At 38.0% G+C, this 19476-nt stretch overlaps 1 protein-coding gene across 1 annotated transcript; it reads right to left on the bottom strand.

Moving 5' to 3' along the window:
- Nucleotides 1-537: 537 nt before the first annotated feature.
- Nucleotides 538-16354, bottom strand: Larp7 (La related protein 7). Its single transcript, XM_071599637.1, has 11 exons — nucleotides 16069-16354; nucleotides 15788-15969; nucleotides 15110-15274; nucleotides 13830-14154; nucleotides 12865-12984; nucleotides 8302-8427; nucleotides 6111-6218; nucleotides 4448-4598; nucleotides 2926-3226; nucleotides 1952-2102; nucleotides 538-808 (listed from the first exon to the last, which is right to left on the bottom strand). Exons 1-11 carry the CDS (start codon nucleotides 16238-16240, stop codon nucleotides 660-662), a joined length of 1950 nt encoding a protein of 649 aa, XP_071455738.1. The 5' UTR covers nucleotides 16241-16354; the 3' UTR covers nucleotides 538-659.
- Between the last annotated feature and the right edge of the window lie 3122 nt (nucleotides 16355-19476).

Genomic DNA, 19476 nt, shown 5'->3' with positions numbered 1-19476 from the left:
ACGAAACCCTTCCAAGGGAAAAGCTACAGCAGCAGAACAGAAGAGGCATAATAAAATGACCAATTTAGTTAGATTAGGAACTTGTCAGTTAGGACTAGTTAGGACAATGTTGAGGACAGGAAAGTTAGAGAATGAAAGGGGAAATAGAATAATATAGGGCAGTGGAGACGTAGGTAGGAAGAAGCGTTGTCAACATAGAGCAGGTAACCGTTTAAAAAAGATAAAGCAGGGGTGTCGGGTGATGGAGTTATGGTAGGAAGGTAGTACGCAGAATTCACATGTAGAGTTGATTATTGGAAGGTTGAACTTAGGGTTGTGTTTTGTTAAGAGAGGCAAGGAAATTGCACTGTACCATTCTGTACCTTAATTGATAGATTAATGATGATAATAATAATACACACAAATGTATGTGTACTTCCTAAGGTTCTCAGATGGAGGAATTATGCAGTTCATACACTTCAAGCAAGTAAAATATAAGTTGTAATACATACGCTTCAGTTTTATTCAATTAATGCTGACACCATTAATGACATGATAGTTAGCATTTTCCATGAGAAGTACAGTATCACAAAAATTAAGGGAAATATTCACAGAATATTTCTAGAGGAAAGATTTTTTTGAAGAAAAATCTCAACAAGCAATGAAACAAAATGCCGTTTTTAATTATCATAACGTAAATGCTTTCCCATTAGGTTTTCGGCCTTCCTTAAAATTTTATCTCTTCCTCGTTGATTCACACGAATCTTTTTATCAATCTTCTCTGCTCTGTCCTTCAATATCTTGCCCCAATATTCTTTCTCCTCACCACCTGAAAGGTAAATACGAGTAAAATAATGAATAATATGAGCCAAAAGTGACATTTCAGTGGCTGCCTTATATTATTGGCAATGTTTTGAGAAAATGGATGGAGCATCTGATAATAATGTGATAGGACACTTGCTATGTTTGCTCACAGGGTATGATAATCGCCGGCCTCGATGGCGGCGGGGTAACGTCCTCGCCTACCAACCCAAAGGTCGCGGGTTCGATTCCCACCTAGGTGGATTTCCCTCCATCTAGGGCTTGGTTGTACGTGATTGTCTTCAATATAATGTGTGTAATGTAGGGTTGGGTGGAAGAAGGGACTATTAGTCTCAACCTCGCCCAACTAAGTCGATAAATAAATAAAATAAAAAAATAAATAATCCTTCAAAGTCCAAATGGGTACAAAAGAGTTCCTTAGCCATGCCATGCAAAAAAGTAGCTCTCTTAAAAACATGAAATGAAAAGCCAAAATTGTATCGGGTAAGAGAAAAATCTTAGGAGAAAAAAACTGTGAAGTAGTAGCATGCACATTACGGACAATGGAAAGGCAATATCAATTCAAATTTTTCACTTTATGACTTAAAATTAAATGACTTTATGACATCATTTTGTGAAATTGTTTCATTAAAAAAAAATAACCACAACCATTGCACAATGTTTGGTAGATACACTTTTTGGTTAGAGATACAATATTATTAAGATGAAATATTTGGCACACAATCACGTCAAAAATCCTCATAATGTAGTAGTGAAAGTTTAAGTGTAAATAATGGGTTAAGAGAACAATGACACAAAAATTCAAATGGCATGAAGAACATGTTAATTGCTGAGGTATGAAAGCAAAGTTTCCTTCTGTTGCTCATTGCAAATAAGCTCTGAAAATCCTTTGCTCTTGGCTAGGGACTGCTCTTAAATTAGTCTGTGTGAATCAAGCAGGATTGATGAAATGAGGTTTCACCATAGTTTACACTGGAATGTGAAATATAAAAAATGTGACACGCTACAAGAGTATGATCAGCATCAAGAGTTTGACAACCACAGAAAGAAACAAAATGGCAGACCAATGTCTTGTAATGTTTCCTAGTACATTTTCAAAATAAGACCCATTTATTTTTTAATTTCACATATATTTATAAGACATGTTCACCTTCTAGAATACTCCGGTCCTCCCATGGTAAGTCTTTCAGTAGATCCTTGGCAGCTTCAGCTGTGTGGCATCTTATGTATGCAGCTATTGCAGCATCTTTCACGTCAATATATGCCACTGAGTCACTTTTTGGGAGATTCCTCACTTCATCCTATTTCAACAATGAATACACCTCATGGGACACAATCTTTAATGGCAAAAATCAATGACTGCATAACAAAACATTCTGTTAAATGAATAAACAATGAAAAATCCAAGAGCAGAGTATCATTTAAATTAAAATCTTGTCATCTGTATCATGAATAACTTGTTAACCATGAAATCATTCCTTCATGACACTTTGAAATACATTAAGATGTTAACACATTTTAAATACCTAAATTTAAATCAGCCAGTACTGCATGTGACCTTCAAGAATTCAAGAGGACAATGATTAAAGGAGAATAAAACTTCTCTTCCTATTCAAAAATATTAATTTATTTCTGCGTTTGGCCCATGCCTTAAAGAAAGTCTAAATGTTCAATCTAAAATTGATACCATCTATCGCAATGAGACGTTTATCAGCAGGATTTAATGTTGTCAGGATATTGTTGGTTAAAAAATTTCCAATTAATATCTAAACACACTCTTCACTAAAAGGACTTCAAAAGAAATCACTTTAAGAATTCAAGGAAGAAGTTATTGAAGGTGAAAACTGTTCCTCAGATAATTCGCCATTGATGTTTATGTATTCATGCATTTAAGTTGGATCTTCATAATGACAAATTATAAAAATTATAAAATAAAATTCATAATGAATTTTCATTATTCATTCTCGAAAGTAATCGCTTTCATGATCACAATTTTTCCTTTGCTTTGAATGAAATATTATTATATTTTTAATTTAAGTATGCCTTTTTTGCTATGAATCAATTGGTAGAGGAATATAATTCCAAAAAAAAGGAATCAGGGTAGGCCAGAAAAACGTCAAATACCTTGAACTTCCTGGCCAATTCTACTGGCTCTTTGAACTGGATCTTCACGATAACACCTGGCACAAATTGAACTCTGGGCTTGCCTCCTTTCCCTTCACTAGCCTTGTCTTTCTCCATTGCCTCTGGTGTCTCTTCCCCCTTGACCATTTCACCAGCTCGGTGCTTCTCTATGCTGTGATCCTCACACTCTCCACCCCAATAGTTACCACCCCAACCTGTCCCCATCATTTGAGCCCTCAGCATTTGCATGTTTTTCCTCTGCAGTGTCAAGTACTTATTTCTCAGACGTTTCCAATCCTTTCTGAAAAACATTAATTAAGAAAATGAAAAATCTCAAAAATGGAGGGAAACATTTCGGGTTCAAACAATTATTATTATTTGTTGCTGGAGAGAAGGGACAGATAGTAGTAATCTTTTTTGGGATGTGTCAACCACTAGGACCACATTGTGCCACTCTAAGCTCCATTAAAAGCTGAAATAGCAATTTCTAAAAAAAAGGATAAAATTTACTAGAGATTGGGTTAACTTATTCAATGAATTGCTAAAGCCTACGCATATGATTTTATTTCAAACAGAAGGTGGTGTTTTAACTTAACAATTGTATTTGATTATAAAGGTGAGTTCCAAGGAGAAACTTCACGATATATCTGACGCCCTCTACTTTATGACTTGAAAATATGCACTTTTTATCATTCATTTCAGTGAATCCTTTCACTGCTCTAGGCAGAGCTTTTGCAGCATAGCCCTGGGATTCTCTTAGGGTAGCAACCATGAAATGGGAGCAGCATCTGGGCATCTTCTGCCACAGAATCAACACTTTAACTCTGAATTATTTTCACAAAACCAGGTGACATTTTTTTTAGTTTCTACCCCTTAAGGCATGAAATAGAGGACTCTGTATCTTGGGTAATTAGAGGAGTCAGGGAAAAGTTAAGATACGATATTACAGTGAGCTGGAGAAGTCAATCAATATGATCAATATTACTGCATTGACTACCACACAAATCCATCTTCATGGCATTTCTTCGTGAAAATTATGCAACATAAATACACACTACCCATACAGCTACAAAGTGTTCCAAGAAACTGCGGGAGATGTTGCCACAGTAACTTTTAACGGAGTCATCTGCTAAGTGTGCATTACAATGCAACAATTTCAGAGTAAAAATCATTCGCATTGACCGGGATCCCAGTGAATGATGTTTACACTCTGAAATTGCTGCATTGTAATACATAAAGTGTATTGCCAATCTACTTACTAGTAGTAATACACCCCATTGTATCAGAAAACTTAATAATCTCGGTAAGGTGCATGTTCTTTTCTATCCACCAACACCATACTGTGCTGGCAGTACTAGCATCTACCACTGCCCCGGAAGATCCCCCTAGGAAGTCACAATGGCCATCTTCATCAATCACATTTAAACTCGGGGGGGGGGGGGGCCCTTTGGTCAACAGCTGAATGATATTCTTCATACTCCAAAGACTGCCTCCCTCTTTTTGGGAAATAGTTAGCACTCACCTCGACAAAATACGCAATCCCAAAGGCTCCTCTTCCATCTTTTCATTCTTGTTCCTGTTCCTCTTCTTCCGTTTTGTCTTCACCTCTTCCATTGGCTCAGCCGTGCTCTCCGGTTGCACGGAAACCCCTTCGGTGCGGCCTCGCTTTTTCTCTAAGTATAATAGACCGTCATAATTAGTAAGGATAAGTGGAGAAGGCTCTCCAAGGTCTGCTTATAACTGTTTATCATTCTATCATGAATACAGTCTTAATTGGGATGAAAGATATTACCACTGACAAATAACAGCTCTGCTCTGGCAGAGAGTGTAATTTTGGAGCAATATATTAACAAGAATGATGGTAGTCAAGGGATTGTATCATCCCAACTTACACCCCTATTTAGAATATACTTTCATATCCTTTGGTTGCACTCTCACATTTAACCAATCCTGCAAAGCCACCTAAGCTCTTAGCTTAATACTTTGAGATTTTGCGAACCCAATTTTATTTAGATTTAGGTGGTTTATTTTAATACATCAAATCCATTTGAGCAATCATGTCATCCCCATGCCTTTTATCAAGGTTGGCATTTCAAATTTAAGAGAGGCTGATGATTATCCTTCAGGTGATAGTTTTCAGAGCAGGAAAAGCAGTTTTGGAATTTCATTGAACGTTTACACATACCATTAATTCATTACCCATACTCACTAAGGATTATTACAATGAGGAATAGCCAATTTAAATAACAGTAATGAGATATTACTACACAAGAAACAATCTTCATTTCCTCATTTAGAAAATATAACCAGCCTACCACATTCACAACTCATTGATAAATAGCAAATACAGCTCAATAAGTGTAAATGCTAATAGGCTAGGAGGTCAACTAAAATGCATGTGGAATTCTTTTAATAATTATGCACTCTGTCTGCCAGCACCCTCAAAATGCTCAACAATTTAAAAAAAATAGAAGCATTTCACGTAAATTTGCTCAAAAAATCAATCGGATGACTCCTTATTGTCAAGTTGAACTGTATTTAACATGGCAGATTTGACCCCTTGGGTAATTGGCACATTTCAAGCCTGAAAGTCGCAAAAACAGTACAATTCATTTTTTCAGTCCTATTTCTGAAGATGCCCTTCCTCTCTGATTTTCAGTCCTGCTTATCCCTCATAGTTACATCTAAAATAAACCCACTTTCATATCCAATGTTCTGGATTTCAGGGATCCTTGAGTAATATTTAGGGTATGCTGGCAGTTCACAGCAATTTACTAAAAAATGAATTTACCCGAATGGTCACCAACAGATACAGAAGCGATGAATTTGGGCAATAACAATAATATGGTTTAAAATCATAGAGATATTACCTTACATAGCCTAATTCAAGATTCCATTAATATTCCATTTTTACAGAATGCACAACAGCCAAATTTTTAGCCCATTGCATTATTTAATGCAACTTCAAGATGCCAAGTGCATCATTTTTTAATTGTGATTTGAGTTTCCCTAATATTGGAACTTTTTTACTGTAAACCTGGAGCTTAATTATTTAACTGATGCTTTAAAAAATGCTCATAGTCATAAGTGCCGGACATAATTTTGCTACTTGGTTTCTTAAGCTTTTAACTTTATCAAATACTGAAAATGTAAAGAGTTGAATGCAGACGGAGAGAGACACTCACCTGTTTCGTCCTCTCGCACTTCCCCTTCCTCCTCTCCCTTCTTCCTCTTGCGCTTCTTCTGAGCCTCACCTGCTGCCTCACCCTCTTTCTCTTCAACCACTTGGCTCACTAACATGCGGAAGAAAGTGTGAGTTAAGAGCTAAAAATGTACCCACATAAACCTTATTCAAATATAAAAATTAATATCCTAAACCTCCCTCCATGAACACCTCTCCATAAAAGACCATTTATTTTTGCCCGGCAGCACAGTGTGGAAGTTTATTGGAGCAAGGCTTTTGAATAGCAGGCACTCTAATCAGAAGAAATGGAGGATGTTCAGGTTAAATAATACTACTTCTTGAGGGTTGGACAGGGTCCGTACAATAAGTATCGTGACTGGTTGGCTGTAGCCTCTACATCGGTGGATGGGGGTCCAACCGGTTGGCTCGGTTAAGGGGTCCCCCACCACTCAGGCGCACCTTAGTTCAGTCGCCTCCGGGCATGCGCTGAGACAGGAGGTGGATTCTTTTGACGGGTGATTGTTTGTGGTGTCGTCGCATAAGCATGGAGCGCACCATCGAGCAACGCCACGCTGTGAAGTTTTGCGTTAAACTCAGGAAATCCGCATCGGAGACCCTAGAACGCATTAAACAGGCTTATGGGGACGATGCCTTAAGCCGGTCAAGAGTTTTTGAGTGGCACAAAATGTTTCAGGAAGACCGGGAGCTTGTCAAAGACGAGCACCGTGATGGATGCCTGAAAACCGCTCAAACCGATGCTCAGGTGGCCAAAGTGGAACACATTTTGGACTCAGACAGGCGTTTGATCATCGCTCTAATCAGTGAGGAGATCAGCCTTTCAGTCAGAACCGTCCACATCATTGTAACAGAGGATCTTGCGATGAGGAAAGTGTGCCCGAAGCTGGTGCCGAAAGTCTTGAGCGAGGGACAAAAACTGTGGCGGGTGGAAATTTTGCAAGAAATTTTAGACTGCTTCCAGGAAGATGAAGATTTTCTCGACAACGTTATTACCTCAAAAGATAGCTCAAAAGGAGCTCAAAGGATATCAGTTTGACTCCATTGAGGTGGTTCAAGCGGTAATCACAAAGGCTCTTAATAGTATTCCTGAAACCGACTTCCAGCGGCCTTTACACGAGTGGCAGACACGCCGAACTAAGTGTATCGATGCAAAAGGAATGTATTTTGAAGATTATTGAGTAATTGTAATTATAACTGCAATAAATTTTGATTTTTGGAACCAGTCCCGATATTTATTGTACGGACCCTGTACCTCTCACCATGGACACCCTTTAAATTTGTCATTTCATTTAAAAATAACTATGCGTAATTTCAGACAAGAGGACAACTTTAAAATTTGTGTAAGTCACTCATATATGAACATTTTTTTCCATTTATTGTGACCTATGATCTCTTTAAGTTTAAGGTTTAGAATACACGACAAATATCTTAAAGCGAAATCAGTCTTTATATTTCCACTACTAAGGTTAGTTTGGAGCATGTGTTCCATTAAGTTTCCCTCTCAATATGGATACCTCTTGATTAGACAACTTGCATGCCCCTAGAATGTCGATTATTGGGACAGTTCGCTGAAAATGAACAGCTTTGGAAATACAATATATTCTATTAAAATAGATACATAGAGAAATTTCACAATTTGACCAAACACATTAACAGTTGGTATCAGAATGAATTTATAGAGCTATTCAGGATGTACAAATCCACTTTCCGAGTTGATTTATATGCATTTCCTTAACTGTTTAAACAATCTCAGCCTTTATTCACTGACACTGATTAAGTTTTGATAATTCAATTGAATTGATGTTTAGAGTACTGAAAATTATTACAGACACGTTTGCGAACATCAATTAGTGCATTTTATTTATGCGTGACAGTAAAAAAATAGAAAAATATATTGGGAATAAAATAATGGTATTAGTTAAATCCATTTAAATCAACAATGCTCACTAGGAAATTACCACAATGTGATGTTATCTCATCCAGTGAAAGAAAAAATTTTCCTTCATTTCCCTCTCTAGATTTTCATTCTTTCAAGATTTCCATAAAATGACCTGATTCAACTTGATCAACTATCAATCAGAGATTATGAATCACTTTTCCAAAATAATGGACATTACAGAAAACATAAAACAGCAGTATGGAGATAGGACTGGATGATGTGTGCTGTGGCTCACCTTCCTTGACACTCTCCTCTCCGCCACTGTCATCCCGTCTCCTCTTTCGCTTCTTCCTCTCTTTGCTCCCACCATCTTCTTCCTCACTCCCCCCTCCTTTTCCACCCTCCCCCTGCAACGCACAAACTGAAAAAACCAATGCAGGAGTCACGAATTAGTGACCAAATATAATAGGGTGAAAGGAGATATAAATTTGAGGCACTAAAAACTAAGGCTAAACCTTAACAATTTTTTGCAGTAGCTCACACAACAATAGCTATTGACAAAAATATTCCTAACATTAAGCCTTAGCCTGTTTTTAATGCCTCAAATTTATATATATTCTTCCCTTGTAATAAAAGTAGCATCTGAAATTAATTATTCGTGCATAAATAGTGTCTTTACCTACAGCAAATAATGCATATAGCTCAGTAAACTCTTTATGATAACAAGGACAATCTTTTTAACACAAGTAAATCAAAGCCATTCTACTTGTATATTTTATAAGTATGAGAGGTATTTTCTTAACCTTGGGTGAGCATGCAGAAAAATTAATGACACAAAATACCTTCTAAATTCAGAAAAGTTCATTGCATACAGGGTTCGTCCGGAAAATAAGTGTACTGAGCTCAGGAAAAAAAATTTATTACACTTTTACATTCTATATCTTAAGCTAATATTCCTCAAATTAGGACCCTTGTGAGTCGATACACTTGTTCCAGCGGCGTTCCCATTCCTGGAACGCTCCCGCGAAGGCATCATCGGGAACCTCTCGAAGACTCGTCGCCGACCTCTTCTCTGCCCTCCACGAACATCTTGTGCCACCGAAAGATCATGTTTCTGGACATGGCTGACTCCCCGTAAGCCTGGTTAATCATACCGACAGTTTCGGTAGACGATTTCCCAAGCTTTACCGCAAATTTGATGGAATAACGCTGCTCCAAAAACTTCGGCATCGCGTTCTGTGACGTGGGTCGAGCGTGGAGGTTCGCGTTAACAGAGCTCCTCACTACACCACAGCTCAGAGCCGACTGCCTTTTTCAGCATCGCTTGCCAACATACCCCCCTCCAATCGCAGCCCATCAGAGCGGTGCTGGGCGCGCCGCTCCAGGCGCGCCCAGCCCAGGAGTCAGTACACTTATTTTCCGGACGAACCCTGTATACCTAAGCACCTCCTCAACAGTCCCCAACAACTTAAACAAATCCATTGCTAACTGAGCACCAGCTAATCTATCCCCTCCTCATAAGAGATGGTTGCTTCCAGCCAATCCTTCGTGCTGGCCTTCAGCTCCTCATCAGTTTCAAACCACTGTATTCATAGCGATACTTTCATCTCGGTGAACAGATAAGAATCACTTGGTGCCAAGCCAGGCTGCGGAGTAGGCAGACAACCAACCCCCATTCAAATTCATAAAACAGTGCCTGCAGACATCCTGCAGGATTAGGGCATGCATGTTAGAAATGGCACCAACTATCATTGTACCTTGTGTTCATGTCACTTTGCTTTTGTTAAGCATTTTCACCCCTCTTTTGTTCTTTCTTGGCTTCCAAAAGGTCATAGTTCCTATGTAAACATTGGTGACGACACATGGCTTTGTGCTTTCAATTTTCTAACTTAACTACTTATTTACTATTATAGTAACTGAATTTGAACAGTTCCTGGCAGTCACCACAAGACAAAACATACAATAATCCACGGCCTTGATTGATATTTACATGGACATCAGCTCATTCTTCTTGAAACCTGCAGTACCACACTCACATAGAGCTATCACTAATGAAATTTCCATCATGCATAAACATTCACTCGTGAATTACCATTTTTTCCTTCAGGTGGGAGATATTAGAGTAACCTGGCTGGGCTTACATCTGGAGAGTTAGTTGAGAACATGCTAGCACAATCACTACTTCACAAAAAATATTATCAAGGCACCTAAGTAAGTATCACCAACATTGTAGAGTAGGAAAAAATAATAATGACCATCTAGTAATATGCCAGTAGAAGGATAAGCATAGTTTCAGATACAAGGCATCCTCCATATTTAAGGTAGGCTTTGGATGGTGATAAATGATTATTTCCTTTAAGTATTACCAGAATTTCCCCATTCTTTGCCCTTAATTCTTTCTTTCTTCATTTATTTATAACACCTGCATGTCTACATGCTTTCCAGAGTCTATTATATTCTTCCTTCCTTTACCATGCTTATACAACATCTTCCCTTCTGTCAATACTTATAACATTTCCTCCATCCACTAATGATAGCCATAACTGGAAGCCATGTCTCACTGTCCATTCTGATTCTCCCTCCACTACCTACGATGGTTAGTACACATTGACTGCCATAAATTACTCTACAAGGGGTACCCAAAAATAACCAGAATTATATTTTTAAAGATATGTATCTAATTTTTTTACAAAAGAACCTTATCACCTTCAAAGTGCTCCCAATGAAACATTTGACCAAACTGTGATTCCATTCCAGGAAACATTTTTCAAACTCATCTGTTTTGATTTCCCAAAGCTACTATTTTCAAAACTGGTTCAAAACTGAAATGCTGAAATGGCAGCATGAGCCGGCACTTTGTTGCGGCCAAAAAACCAGTCTTTCGTCTCCCACAAATTGGACCTTTTTTGTCACAGCCTGTTATGCTATCTTTTTAAAACCTCAAAATAGAGGGCATGATTAACAGTCTGACCTGATGGAACAAATTTAAAGTTCTCTATTCCTGTCACATAAGAAATACAAATGAGCATTGTCTTGAGATTTGATTTCACTTGACGAGCTTTTTATTGGCGAGGTGACAATGAAGTTATCCACTGGCTTGACTGTTGTTTGGTTTTGGGTTCATAACCATAACCACCATGACTCGTCACCAGTTAAGAACTCAAGAAAAAATATGGGTCGGTTCAGTGATGCACGCCAAGTTTCAATTGCATTCTCTTTTTGCAGTTCACTCAGGACCAGAGGTACAAATTTTGCAGCGACCATTCTCATCTTCCGACAAAAATTGGTGAGCCGAGCTCCATGTTATTACAGAAAACTTACTACTTCCTCCAATAGTCCAAGGATTGTCATCATATGACTTTTCACCTTCTTTGAAACAAGAAAACCATTTGTATACTTGAGTTTTTCCCATACCACAATCCTCGTAAGCTGTTATACCACAGTTTTTCCCAAGGAGGAAGCAAAATTTCACAGCGGTACACCGTTTACTTAAATCTGCCATGACGAAAAACAAGGAGCAAATGAAGCTGCATTTACAAAATGAATTATTGTAGCTGACCACAACCTTCCCAGATGACAGCAATGCCAGTAAAGTACTCGGAATAATTTGCGCTATGCTCACATAGCGGAATGTGTGATACTTAAGCTCTGCCAACTGCAGTACTATTCCGGTTATTATATTTATGGGCACCCTCTTATGACAATTAGTTTAAGAAATAATCTCCCCGTCTCTCAAAATCACCTCACTTACACCTAAACCCATTTTCTCGATTTCTCTCATGATGCTTCCTAGCTTCCATGCTTCCTACGCATCATCCTAAAATTTCATGTAAAAATGCTAATTCTTAAGGTATCACTATGGGTATTTTTTTCCAAAGCTTCAAGCATGGTTGAGCCAGAATTTCATGTGATGAGGAGTACTCTGCCTTCCCTACAACAGGACATGACACCCAACTTAGTGGACTCAACCATGTAGTCACCAGGTACCATCCACAGTCACCATGGAAATAATACTTGAAATAGATTCACACTACCTTCCTCAATAGTGTTTCTAACGTCACATCACTGTAATAGCCACCCCACTGGGGTCAGATGTCTTCGCAGCCTCACCTCACTGACCCAAGCTTACAGATGGTAGCAATGATAATTGCTACCATCAGTAAGCTTCTAGGGGTCAATGGAATGAGCAAGCCCTTCCACCATGTCAAGGTCATAGGGGAGGGAAAATATTACTTATTAACATAAACTTCTTTTTGAAATAGCTTTCTTACCTGCATATTTTTGCTAACCCTATTATTACAGAATGCCACTTAACCTCATTGGATTCTCCTGGTTAGTTGACATTTAGCAGTATCTAAATAGGTCATTAAACCTACCAAGATTCCCATACTGCAGTGATTCTCCAAAAATCAGTCACCAATTATTATTGCAGAGAATGAGAATATTTTATGAACATCTTTACATAGTGAAAATATTTTCATCTTTCATGAAAGTAATTTGATGACAAAGTTAAAAGTTGCTTCATAAACTTGGTACCTTTGGTAGGCATATCCTTGAATTTTAAGGTTGGTTTTTTTCTTATTTATTCATGGAAAAACTAGTTTTTAACTATTTCATATTTTCATTTATTCACTAATTTCAGTTATGATGGGCATTTAACACACATTTTTGGTCCAAATATTACTTACATTGATAAATGGATATCGTCACTGGAAGCTAAAAGGATGCTTGGAATTTTCCATTCACTTCTATATTGTTTTTCAAGTGGCATGAGCAACAATTTAATGCATGATATGATTAGCATTAAAAATATTGTCACTGTTGGAGTTTAAGGAGAAACTGCTAACAATGCACTCACCCCCTTCATCTGGTGCCTCTTCATCTTCCTCAGCTTCCCTCTGGTGCTTCCTTTTCTTGGCTACTGGGGATGAGTTCTTTTCGCTTTCAAAAGTTTCACGCTTATCTTCAGCCTCCTCCTCTGTCAAAAAAGGAGGAAGAACTTTCTAAATAACATTAACATGTTACAATACATAGTATTTCAATTAGTCACAGGAAGGTGAATATGATTAATAGTCTAAAACTAATATCACACCACTAATTTGGACATCAATTTTCTAAAAAAAACCATATATTATGGTAAAGGTAGCTGCTCTCAAATTTTAACAGACAATTGAATGATGTAAGTATTTTGAAGAAGTTGTATACATTTTGGAATAAATTCAACTAATTTGGCACTAATAATAAAGGTTGATAGTTTTTTAACCATCAAAAATCTTAATACAAACAACATTAACTGTAGAGAAATGCACATCTAAAATACTTGTAAGAAAAAAAATCTTGGGACTCAAGGGAATACGTAAATTCCCTTATAAATTATGTATATGTACATATATTACATCGTACATCAGACCATACGTCTCAGAGAAACACAACAAGATCTAGAAGAATTTTAAGAATGCATATCATAGCATGAATAAACAAAATAAAGTTTGTTACCGTCAATGGCAGAACAAAGCACATACATAAATACAAAAAAACACAGAATTCCACCCAATGGCCAATTTAATAAGTGGCAATAGGATTTGACCCTACAGTCAGCAGCCGAATGTTGGCAACGCTGAACTATCAGATAATCACTAAATAAGATGAAAACTGTAAATCACAATTTGAGGGACTGTCAAAAAAATATACAGTTCACTTATTGTGATTTGCTCTGTTGGGAAAATATTAGAAAACCCATTCATTCAGACTTCAGCATGGAAAACCTGTCTGAACTGACTTAGGTACACGAAAAAGATTAAAGTTAAAATTTTTTCTGCTCACCATTCTCGGTATCACCATCATTCTCGTCTCTCTTCCGCCGCTTCTTCCTTTTCTCTTTCCCCGTGGGGAAGACATTCTCTGCCGACGTGTGCTGCACCCCAGTGCCCACCTCCCCCTCATCCACCCCACCCTCGACCCTCTTCTCCTCCCCCCCTTCTTCTTGCTTGCAGCCCTCGTCCCCTCTTCCCCCACCCTCCTCTCCGTTCCCACTCTGCTCTATGATGCCCACTTGTCTCTTGCCCTCTCCCGGCTCAAACGTTGCCACGCTGCACAGTTGCTCGGGAGCCATGTCCGTTGGCAGGCAACACCCAGCGGCATGGAATGCCTGAAAATCCCACAAATGTCAACGATTGCATAACTTGAGCTTCAGCCAATTCTACTGTAAAAGTTAACACCAGAAATCATTCCCATGCATTCAAAATATTAGGGAATTCATCTAAATTGGCTGATCAATTTACATGTTCAGTTACCGTCCAAGAAAACTGGTAAAAATCTCCTTTAAAATAATTAAATCTACTACAGGAGTAGGCACATTAAAACCAGTTTTAATCAGTTTCAGGTCATGAAAACATTCCCAGAAATGACTGCTGACAAACTAAAAAAAGTAGGGGCCAGCCATTATCTCATTGCTCTGGAACCAATACTTTGAGTTTTGGTAATTGATCTGTTCTCCAAAATCCCCATAACTCATATTATTATTATTATAAATACACATGTGCTGATAAACATTGTCAGGTGGCACACAATTCCCAAATAACCGCAAAAGACAATAGATAAAATCAGACTTCAAAACACAACTCTCTTCAACAAAACAAGCGAATCCCCATCCCATCTACAACCATTAATCAGCAAGAAAAAAAGATAAATTAAAAAAATTAAGCTATTATATATAATACACCACACATCAATCAAATTATTACATATATACCTTACATCTATTCTTAAAAGTATACAATCTGTTAGGAAAGGGCTCAATGATCCATCACTGTGTGCAAAACAACATTCATACTGATTCCATGTATGCAAGGTTTATGGACAAATTAAACAGATATTGAATACAATGTACAAAGGGCAATTATTTATTTTTAAATTCATAGAGAATTACTATATTTAAGCCAAGTTATGAGGAACAAGCTAATGGAACATTATCATCGACTGACATCTCTGTGACTGAGTTTCGCTGCAACAAGATAAAATTGGACTATTCAAATTTTATGTTAAAAAATAGCCATAGGCCAAACCTTCTATAGCAATAAACCGCAAGCAGACAAAATACATACCTCCAGCGCTTTATTTGTGGCCTCTGCAGACTCGAATTCCACAAAGGCGAATCCTTTTAGCTTTCCATTGTGCTTATACTTGGGTATAGAGACATACACAACTTTTCCATACACTGAGAACATTTCTTGTAACCATTCATGCTTAGCATCTGGAGGTAGGCCCTCCTGCAACAAATAGAACAAGAGGTATGTGATCATGCGTAAATATACCGTGAAAATTTAAATTAACAGCAAACCCCAGAGGGTAATCTGAATTTCACGAAGCTACCTAATTTCAACAGGTATGGATGATTTAACTTCTGAAACACTTATTAGCACCATTATCGGCTAAATGAAGCTGGGAAAGTGTAGAATATTGTGTGGTGGACATGGATAGACAAATAGAGTTTACTGATTATGTTTGAAAATTGTTATTTTGGGGGTTGAAAATATAGGTGCTATGCATATGGTATAATAGACCTTTATCATAATACATAAACATAGGCGAAAATTAGTCATAATGCATTCCTTTGAAAGAATGTTGTAAATTAAACAAGAAAAATACAAAATAAATGATTACCAAAGGTCTCATTCACCTTGCTTTTTTTGACAAATAGTAGGACCAGCCAGTGAAATGATTGACGCACAATATATCAGTCATTATAAAATAATATTTTCACCAGCATACTCATTACTTACCACGTAAATCGAGCATTCATCTTCGCAAACATTACGTTGAATCGGTGTGAGACGAGCGACTTGAGTTCTGTCTTCAGAGAGGCTGAGGAATTCTGATTTACTCAGCGCATTTGCTAATTCTTCCACGCTATTAGTTAACGCTCGAATTTTATTAAACTTTAAAAATATTTCCAAATCCACATCTGCCGCAGAAAAAATAACACTCGATTACAAACAACATTTTACGAAAGGTACAGAATAAGCATTCACCTTAGAAGCTCTAGAAAAAAAGAAATACGTACATGGATATTGTTCAACCAATTTAGATAGGAAACGATCTTTTGTTAAATTAGCATCGCTAAAATAAAATTCCATCTGTTGCCGTATAGCCTGATAGGCTTTCTTTCTTCTTCGCCGAACTCGTTTTACTTCACTCTCTTTTTCTTTGGATTCATCGGAGCATTCTACTTCCATGTCTATAATACCAGTAATGGCTGTTCAACTTTTCCCTCTTTGGTCACTGCCCTTAGAACTGAATTCAGTCACAAAATACGTACTCCGGTAAGAACTTTCCTGCCAGGAATTATATTCACAATGCTTGCTCACAGCGCAATTCAGTGCTCACTTGTTTCAATGAAGTGTATTCATTGCCGCCAATTCTCCTTAGCGGCAATTTAAATCCATATTCCAAGCCGTGTATTGACAAAATAATTAATATTATACGCTGGAATTACTGCTTGGGGTAATTTACGCGACTTTTTGAATCTGCACTATAGGTTTTAAAGAAATCAGGAAACTTGTAAACATCATACTCGTATAATGTGGAGCAATAATCCTGAAAAAATTACTAACAGCCTAAGGAAATATTTTTGAAATTAGTATAAGTCATTGAGAAAAATTTAACTTATTTCCCAATTGTTCAAATTTGTTAATGGAAAAAAAGTTATTTTTTTCAAATCAGGGAACGCCTACCTTAGGGGTTCCATAAATTTACTGCTGATCTTATTTGGAAAGGGGCCAAAAAAGTGTTGCTCTGCCAATGCCTGTTTAACAATATCAAATGATAAGTTGCCTATCATATCTGTCTTTATTTCCTTTCAGGTACAGATTTCTAATTATTACCTCACTCAAAGGTGTCTCAGGCAAACCCTCAGATCTGGTGTCAAATAAATAACTGGCGTCAGAGTAATTTGTCCATAAAACAGTCTCTCAATAAATAACTCCAATCTTACCACGCAAGATTATTTTTGTTGACGATGGACCGCGTAGTGCACCGGGTGTATTCGAAACAATTAATTTAGACTCTGTCTGGTATCTTGTTAGCTGTGTCAAACACTGGCCTGAGGAAAAAATACACTCACTGTGCAAGTGTTATAGTTAAATTCTTTTAATAAAAAATGAATTTTCAAACATTTTATGAGACAATCGACGTAGCAAGAAAAACGGAGAGCTTGTAAATGTGAACTTAAATGAAAGTAAATGCCGGGATAATTTCATTTCATTGGCAATCAACTGACCAAAGGGTGTTTTTGGGCGGTCTCTAGCGCTTATTGAGTGTTAAATAACGTATGAACTTTCATTTGTCAGCCCAAACTTATTTTATTTTGCATTTATTCGCATTTTCTACCCGTGTTCACACAGTCGAAAGAGCTTCTTCTCTTCCTTCCTCTTCCCCACCTCCAAGTCATCCTCTCTTCTGCTAAGGCCCCCAAAATCCTATTGTTTCAGAATACAAGTTGTATCTTACTTATCTGCCTTCTTCCGATATCACTTAGTGTATTCCTCTCTTCTTCGGCAACGGGAAAACTTCGCCGTCCCTCTTCATCTCCGTACAGTTCAAATTTATCGATTTTCATTGGTACTCAAATCTCAAAAAGCCTCTAGTCTTCTCGCATGCTTGCGCTTCAAAGAACAGGTTCCCTATCCATATATTAGAATGTTTACTACCTTTTTACTTATTATCTTTATCATAAATTGGCTTCTTTTTACAAATTCTTCTTCCTACGTAATTCCTCTCTTAACTTACCTCCTACGAAATGCGTTTTCTTGCTAACTACTGTCAAATGCGTAGAATACTCCATTTTTACTCCCTTATGCTTTGATGTTTAACTTAGCGTTTCTATTTCTTGAGAATTTTATTGCTTTGGTATCCTTGTGTTTATTTTTATGCAGTTATGAACTACTCGTATTCAACTTGTGAAGCACCCATTAATAACTGTAATCACTTGACAGTATTTAACTAGTGCTTGAACGTGTGCCAATCAACATGACGGAACCGCTTCGCCGCTCATTTTTAACCCTTAACTCAATCCTTTTCCTATGAAATATCCCCATATTATGACTTAAGTCGCACAGAATACGGCGGAAAACTTACTCCCCTGCCCATCACTGTCCATGTCGAATTATCTCCACTACACTTACGTACTTAATACTGTACCTCTCATAGGCCAACTGAGGAAGGCAACGAGAAAACACCTTACACACCTCCCCAGTTTTATATGAGTGATGATATAGAGAAAATGAGTTCTGGTAATTGCGAGACTCGCGCCAATCGACCGTGTGTCGTGCCCGGCAGCGGGAGAGGCTAAGCTTCCGCGGTTGCCTTCTCACGAAACCCATGCAAAGGAAAATCGACAGCAGCAGAAGAAGAACAACGATAAGTTAAAATAGAAACTTGGTATGCTAGAACAATGCTGAGACAGGACAATTAGGTAACATAAAGCGAGAGAGGGAAAGAGGAACTATAGATATCTTAGGTTTATGCGAGGTGAGGTGGAAGGATAGCGGGGACTACAGGAGTAATAGTTATAGAATAATATACTGCGGCGGGGACGAGAGCCAACGAGTGGTAGCCATAATATTAAATGAAGAGGTAGGAAGGAGCGTAGTCAACAGGCAACGGATAGAATATTACTTGTAGAGATAAAAGCAGAACCGACGAACTTGGTCATTGTTCAGATATGCATGCCACCGAGCAACCATAAGGAAGAAGAGGTCGATAGGATATACGATCAGTTAGCGGATATAGTCGCGTGTGTTCCTGCAGGGGAACATTTGATAGTGATGGGGGATTGGAATGCGACGGTAGGGGAAGGAAGAGATGGTGATGAGGTGGAGGACAACGGTTTAGGCACGAGGAATGGCCGCGGGGTGAAAGCAATTGAGTTCTGCAGGAGACAGGGGTTAGTCATCACCAACACTTGGTTTAGACACCACAAAAGGCGCAGGTATACGAATGGAAAATGTCAGGTGACTCAGAGAGGTATCAGTTAGATAATTGCAATAAGGTACAGATGTAGGAACAGTGTGTCAGTTCACACAGTTTCCCGGGAGGGGATGCGGGCCCCAATTTAGTTGTTATGAAATGTAGCGTCCGTTTCAAAAAGAGAAGGCAGGGGCGGCGGGTTAGAAAATGGAATGTAGAAGCATTAAATAGGTTGAGAAGGAAGAAGTATCAGCAGGCTGTAGAGAAAATTATGGATGGCGGTGAAGAGTTGAGTACTATCGAAGAAAAATGGGAATGAATGGAGAAAGGAAATCGAAACCCGCAAAGGAAACTATAGGAACTGTAAGAAAATAAAATAAGCCACCCTATTAAAAAATAAGCAACCTACCCATACCCTCCCAATAGATTTCTAGATTCTGCATTACTTTTATAGTTTGTCCACACAATTGAACGTCTCGAAACTCCTGCATACGAGGTTTGTCCA

Source organism: Hetaerina americana, unplaced genomic scaffold, assembly GCF_022747635.1.
Source record: "Hetaerina americana unplaced genomic scaffold, ioHetAmer1.1.p SCAF_11, whole genome shotgun sequence".
In the NCBI taxonomy this organism is placed as follows: Eukaryota; Metazoa; Arthropoda; class Insecta; order Odonata; family Calopterygidae; genus Hetaerina; species Hetaerina americana.
This window is presented reverse-complemented; position numbering and strand designations above follow the sequence as displayed.

Coding starts and splice junctions, on each gene's coding strand:
- Larp7 (XM_071599637.1), bottom strand. CDS start 16,240: ATGGAAGTAGAATGCTCCGATGAATCCAAAGAAAAAGAGAGTGAAGTA. Junction 14,155..15,109: donor CCACAAATAAAGCGCTGGAG/GTATGTATTTTG, acceptor TGGGATTTTCAG/GCATTCCATGCCGCTGGGTG. Junction 6,219..8,301: donor AGAGGAGAGTGTCAAGGAAG/GTGAGCCACAGC, acceptor TCCGCATGTTAG/TGAGCCAAGTGGTTGAAGAG.